The sequence below is a fragment of the Telopea speciosissima genome, chromosome 5 (assembly GCF_018873765.1).
Source record: "Telopea speciosissima isolate NSW1024214 ecotype Mountain lineage chromosome 5, Tspe_v1, whole genome shotgun sequence".
NCBI lineage: Eukaryota > Viridiplantae > Streptophyta > Magnoliopsida > Proteales > Proteaceae > Telopea > Telopea speciosissima.
The window spans coordinates 33,454,006-33,461,157 of record NC_057920.1 but is presented as its reverse complement, the minus strand read 5'-3'; the positions used below and the strand labels follow the sequence as shown (position 1 = coordinate 33,461,157).

The window sequence follows — 7,152 nt, the reverse complement described above, 5'->3', positions numbered from 1 at the left end:
CTCTTACCTTGCTGAGAGACCAACTCCGAAAATAACTCTCCACTTCGCTCCGAGTGGAAGAGCCCTACAAATAGAGGACTCTTACCATACAAGGACTCCTCCAACCGCCTCATCTCATCTTATAAATACTAAGGTATGGGGCTCAAATGCTCATCTCACTTTTTCACTGAGCTGTTACGCTGTTGCATTGGAGACCTGACTTGAGCGACAGAGAGCTCTAGGCCAGAGCCACACCGGCTCTGTTGCACTTACTCGATTTTTGCAGGCTCATCCGTGGTCGAACCAGGCACCGAAGGTTTTCATCTTCAAATGATTTGGCGCCGTCTGTGGGAACAACTTTAGCTAGTCATCATCGTTTCTACCCATCTACAAAGCCAAGACAATGGTTGTGCAAACAAGATCAGGGCAACATGGTTCAGCCTCCTGTGGAGATGAGCCACAACCTGACAGATAGGTGAGACATTCGCCACCCGTTGAGATGTCGTGGCAAGGTGCAGCCCAAAGACATCCATGAGGGGGAGGAACTCAGCGCAGCACGGGCGCCACTGCCAACCCGATTCCACCGTCGGAGGGAGGAAGTGGTAGAAGTGTACTAGACACGGCGGCAGTGGACCGGATTTAGACTGAGCCAAATCGACTGAACCTGCCACCGCCACCGCCCTTATTGGAGAATTTGGATCCTGAGGCTCTGACAAACAATCGACAAGTTATGGACCTTCAACTACAACTGCTTCGCACTAATGAGATGCTGCGGACACTCATGGGATAGATGGCCCAGGGTGGGTTGCTGGGTCAATCGCCGGCAGCACCCCCTTGGCCCCAACACTTGTCGAGGGGAATTTATAGCCGCATGAGGGCCGGCAATGGGCCGAGCTGAGCCTACCAACATCGTCTCATCTACCCCGTCAGAGAACACCTCCCCCGTGCCCTGATAGGAGCGCTCGGGGGGATGAGCTGGAGCATCGTCGAAGCCAAAGAACTGGGCGAGAGGTTGAACCGATAGTGTCGGCCCCTAGAAGGTCAGTATTTTTTGGCCAACTTGGAGAAGAAGGGCAGTCGAGGGACACCGAGATCATCAGGAGGAGCCCAATGGAAGGCATACCATGAGGGACGGAGAGAGATCCTGCCACAGCCCACGACGTCGAAGTCTACCTCATCGAGAAGAAGTCCAAAGGAGCCCCCGTGGGACCAATCTCCAAGGGGGAGGAAGAGCAAGAAAGGGTGAGGCTGATCGAGTCGACCACAATGGCTGACCTCGAAGGGATGACCGCGTAAGCCAATCCCATCCCATGGAGCATGATGGCCGACCTCAATCAGCTAAGCAAGATAACCTGTACCAAGATTAAGGCCGAAATGGCTGACCTCGATCGGAGGAAGTAGGGGACCAATGCCGAGCTGAGGAGCAGAAGGGCCGAGCCCCCGAGTCCTAGATGGAGAGAAGGCTGCGGGAACTGGCCGAGCAGGTCAAAGGATTGAAGAAACAGGCAGCCCCGGATGCCTACTCACTGGTCGGGCGACATCCATATCCGCCCGAGATCATGATTGCGCCCCTTCCAACCGGGTTTAAGCCACCTCCCTTCAACCGGTATGACGGGATGATCGACTCGATGGATCACATCAACTACTTCAACGCGATGATGACCATGTACGGGGGAACAGAGATTGTCTCTTGTCGGGCTTTCCCCTCATCTCTCAAGGGTGCGGTGACCTCTTGGTTCTCGTGGCTGCCGTCGAACTCCATAACAAGCTGTGCTCAGCTCTACAGAGCCTTCGTGATGCACTTTCAAAGTAGCATGAAGCATAAGAAGACAACGGTTAACCTGCTAAGCATGAAGCAGAGACCTGATGAGTCGATCCGTGCATTCGTCTCCCGATTTAACAAGGAATCCTTAGGTATCAAAGATTTGGACGAGGCCACGGCCCATATGACCATGAGCAACGGACTCATCGACATGGACCTGATCAAGGACTTGGCTCAAAAGCCAACCAAAAACATGGCCAAGCTCTTGGAAAGGTGTAATGAGTTCGTAAACATGGCGGAGGTGCTCCAAGCGCGGAAGATGACTGAAAGCAAGCTAGAGAAGAAGAGGTCGGTGACCGACGACCGCAAAGATGAAAAGCGGACCAGGACAGACAGTCGAGCCAAGAGATCCGATAGAGCTCGGAGTCCCGAGTACACTCCCTTGAACACATCGCGGAAGGAGATCTTGATGCAAATTCAAGATGACGGATACATCCGCCGACCTCGACCGATGCAAGCTGGGTCATTTCGGAATCCCAACAAATATTGTCTGTTCCACAAAGACACCGATCACAACACCGAGGATTGCTATCAGTTAAAAAGAGAAATTGAAGAGCTGATTAAGGTAGGGCACCTGAAGCAGTACATCAACATCAAGGGGGGCCGAGAAGATCGTGGGAGTTGACGGCCTGAAGACCACGACCAAAAGAGAGCTGAGCCGAGGTTCGAGAGTAGACGGGCCGAGCATGATGAGGAAAAGGCCCGAGCTAAAAAGAAAGATGATGGGTCCGGGCCGAGCAATGACAAAGGAGCTCCCATATACATCATCTTGGGAGGACCCGAGCAAGAGTCCACTCGGAAGGCTAAGACGAATGCGCAGTTCATTAGGGTCATGGAGATGTCGAGCAAAAGGCCAAAGTCCGAGGCGACAATCTCCTTCATCGACGCCGACCTCGAAGGTATAAGTTTACCTCATGATGATGCTTTGGTGGTACAGGTGGAAATCGCGAGGAGACCCGTTCACTGGTATTTTTTGACACGGGAGCATCCGTGGACCTTATGTCGTTAGATGCGTATCGACAATTTAGCTTCGACGATGATGCACTCAAGCCGGAAGGCACCTCACTCCATGGATTCTCAGGGGCCACAGCCACAATTAAGGGGTCGATTGACCTACTGGTCACGTTCGGGCAAGTTCCATGTTAAGCAATGATCCAAGTTAAATTCATGGTGGTACGATCGGTGGTGGCTTTCAATGCCATACTCGGCCGCCCATCACTGACCACCCTCCAAGCCATCATCTCGCCGACACACTTGAAGATGAAGTTCCCCACGGAGAATGAGATCAATGAGATCCGAGGTGACCAAAAGAAGGCTCGAGAATGTTACGCCACATTCATCAAGCCAAACAAGGGCAATGTCCAAGGAATGGCAATGTGCGTTGACCACCTCCCCGAAGACCAACGAGATGAGCTCACTGAAAGACGTGGAAGACCTCGTCCTGTTCTACCTCAGCAATGAAGATCCAATGAAGACAGTACAGCTCAGGTCATTGCTGAGCCAAGAACAAAGGAATCGGCTTGGAAACTTCTTGAAGGCGAATGCTGATGTCTTCGCCTGGCCAGCCGCCGACATGCCCGGTATACCGAGGCACATAGCCGAGCACAGACTCCACATTGATCCCAGTCAAAAACCGATTCTACAAAAGAGAAGGAATTATGCCCTTGACCGCCAAGCCACGATCAAGGAGGAGGTGGAGAAGCTCCACCGATCAGTGTTCATCCAAGAAGAGAAATTCCCGACGTGGTTGGCGAATGTTGTCATGGTTCCCAAGCCAAATGGGAAATGGAGAATGTGTGTCGATTACACTGACCTCAACAATGCGTGCCCAAAGGATGAGTACCCACTACCTCGGATCGACCTCTTAATCAATGCCACTGCCGGGCACGAGATGCTGAGCATTATGGATGCATACTTCGACTATAATCAAATACTAATGCATGAGGAGGATGAGTCCTTCATGACTTTCTGAACTGACCAAGAAAATTTTTGCTACAAAGTTATGCCGTTCGGATTGAAGAACGCCGGAGCAATGTACCAGCAGTTGGTGAACTACATATTTCATGCACAATTCGATAAAAACATGGAAGTCTATGTAGACAACATGCTGGTGAAGAACTTGAAGGCTAAGCATCATTTGGCCGACTTGGAAGAGGCCTTCGGCGTAACTTTAGGAAAATTCCTTGGCTTTATGGTCTCCATTCGGGGCATCGAGGCCAACCCGACGAAGATCAAGGCCATCCAAGAGATGAGCCCTCCAAAGACGATCCAAGAGGTGCAAAGACTGAACAGAAGAGTGGCGGTACTAGCCGGGTTCATGTCAAGATCGGGCGACAAGTGTCTCCCATTCTTCAAAACCTTAAAGAACATTCGAAGCCCGAAGGATTTCAAATGGATCGATGAGTGCCAACAAGCTTTTGAAGACTTGAAGAAATACCTGGAGAATCCGCCTCTCCTCTCCCGACCCAAGCCAAAAGAAGAGTTCCAAATTTACCTCGCCGTGACCTCAGTCGCAGTCAGCACGGTGTTGATCAAGGAGGAGGGCCAAGCATAAAAGCCCATACATTAGCCATGTTCTCGTCAATGTTAAGACCAGGTACTCCAAGTTTGAGAAGGTAGCATTTGCCCTTGTCACAGCTGCAAGGAAGCTAAGGCCATATTTTCAAGCTCATCCAATCATGGTGTTAACCGATCAACCCTTCAAGAAGATACTACATAAGCCAGATGTGTCGGGTTGGTTGATCGTGTGGGCAGTAGAGTTGAGCGAGTATGACATAAGCTACCAGCCGAGGACGGCGATAAAGGGACAAGCTCTAGCGGATTTTATAGCAGAATGCACTATACCCGACCTCGAGGTACGGGATGACGAATCAATGGGAGAGGCAGAGGCCGAGCCCGAAGTCCAACAGTCATGGGTCATGAATGTTGATGGTTCGAGCAATTCCGACAGGTGTGGAGCGGGCTTGATGTTGGTTAGCCCCGAGGGTTTTAGCATCCAATACGCCCTAAGATTCAAGTTACCAGCCTCGAACAATGAGGCCGAATACGAAGCCCTCCTAGTCGGGCTCCGAGTGAGCAAGGCTATAGGCATCAGGCGACTAAAAGTATGAAGCGACTCCCAATTTGTGGTCAACCAAGTCAATGGGGAGTACAAACCCAAGGATGAAAGAATGGTAGCATACCTAAGCCAAGCCCGAGCACTGATCTCCGAGCTCGAGAACTTTGAGATGACCCGAGTATCAAGATAAGAGAATGCAGTGGCTGACTCCCTCTACCGGTTGGCCGAGGCTGACCTCCCAAATCTGAGTCGGTCGGTCTACATTGAAATTCTAGAGAAGCCCTCCTTACAAGAAGAAAGTGTCAAACACATTAAAGAAGACGGGCCGACCTGGATGGACCCGATCGTCAACTACTTGGAGAACGATCAGCTCCCGAAGAGTCGAGACGAAGCGAGGAAAGTTAAGATCAGAGCCGCGAAGTACACAATGATCGACGGCGTATTATTCAAGAAAGCTATCTCGGCTCCTCTCCTCTGGTGCCTCAGACCAAAAGGGGTCGAGTATGCCTTGGTCGAAGTACACGAACGAATATGAGGGAGACACATACGGGGCCGAACATTAGCATGCAAGATACTTTGACAAGGTTTCTATTAGCCGAGAATGCAAGAAGAGGCCATGAAGTACGTGAAGACATGCAAGAAGTGTCAGCTCTTCATACCAGTCCCGAGCCGACCTGCGACGAAGTTGACCTCAATGCTAAGCCCGATCCCTTTCGCCATATGGGGGATGGACATCCTCGAAGACTTTACCCCGGCATCTGAAAATCAGAAATATTTGATCGTTGCCATCGATTACTTCACCAAGTGGGTTAAGGCCGAGCCCCTAGCCACCATCACCGAGAAAAATATGGAGAAATTCTTCTGAGACAGGGTTATATATCGGTTTGGGCTACCCAAAGTGCGCATCACCGACAACGGTGCACAGTTCAACAATCCGAGCTTTTGAGAGTTCTGTAAGCACTTTTACATAGATTTTTGCCCAGTGTCAGTAGCTCATCCACAAGCTAATGGGCAAGTAGAAGTGTCCAACCGAACATTGCTAGTGGGGATCAAGAGAAGATTCGAATGGGCCAAAGGAAGGTGGGTGGAAGAGCTCCCGAAAGTCCTATGGGCATATAGGACGACTGTATGAATGCCAACAGGGGAGAGCCCGTTTCGGCTGGCATACGGAACTAAAGCCCTCACCCCCATGGAGGTCAAAGCCTCATCATATCGAGCGCTCAACTTCGACGAGAAGACCTATAAAGATGGGTTGAGGGCTAACCTCGACTTCCTCGATGAAATAAGGGAGAATGCTCTACTCTGCAACACCGCATATCAGCAGAAGACAGTGAGGTACTACAACTCAAGAGTAAAAGAGCGACACTTTCGCCAAGGAGACCTCATATTTAGAAAGCTCAGCGTGTCCCAGCCAAGGCAGCAAGGGAAGCTTGCCAAACTGGGAAGGCCCATATATAGTCTCCAAGCAATTTCACCCGGGGACGTATCTCTTGCAGACTCCGGGGGGCAAGAAGGTACCGAGGCCTTGGAACTCAAAAAATTTGAAGAAATTTTTTCAATAAAGTGTTTTGTTCAGCTTGGTGTGTGACGAGCACCTATGTACTCGGCTTCGGCCTTGACTTTGATGATTCAATAAATTAAGATTCTCCTCCATTCTATAGTTTGTTTCGAGTAAAAAACATGTCGAGTCATAAGACCAGTGCTCATAGACTGGTCGACGTTGAAGATTGACCCTCATAGGTCGGCAGCCGAGTTGTAAGACCAATCCTCATAGGTTGGCCGACGCTAATGACCGATCATCATAGATCAGCAATTAAGTCATAAGACCAGTCCTCACAGACTGGCCGACGATAAAGACCGGACCTCATAGATCGACAAACATGTCTTAAGACCAATCCTCATAGATTGGCTGACCATAAAGACCAACCCCTCTTAGGTCGGCGGTTCTATTATAAGACCAGCCCTCATACGTCGGCGAGCCGAACGAAGGCTGAAATCCAACAAAAAATCTCCAAGTCATGGAGCTCGACCAAACCGACAACTCAGTTACATGGTCCAACGTGCTAACCGACCCAACCTGGGAGCTAAAACTAACGAACTAGCTTAAGGACCAGGACAGTCGAGAGCTCGGCCTCGGCCCTCCATGACACACTACGGCCGAATGGCAAGGCCGAGCCGACCGTCGAGGACAAAATCATTAAGAATCACCAAGTCCCTGACCTCAGCTGAATGGATGAGCCGACCGCTCGTCTTGGCGCTCGGACGAATAGAATAACATTGATAAAATAAAAGG

At 50.6% G+C, this 7,152-nt stretch overlaps 1 protein-coding gene across 1 annotated transcript; it reads left to right on the top strand.

Annotated features, from left to right (window-relative positions):
- The first annotated feature begins 1,793 nt into the window (after positions 1–1,793).
- LOC122662947 lies at positions 1,794–2,426 on the top strand. Its single transcript, XM_043858651.1, has one exon. The coding sequence runs from the start codon at positions 1,794–1,796 to the stop codon at positions 2,424–2,426; it is 633 nt and encodes a 210-aa protein (XP_043714586.1).
- Positions 2,427–7,152: the final 4,726 nt, after the last annotated feature.

What these genes read in the sequence shown, in the direction of transcription:
- LOC122662947 (XM_043858651.1), top strand. Translation starts at nt 1,794, where the DNA reads ATGAAGCATAAGAAGACAACGGTTAACCTGCTAAGCATGAAGCAGAGA.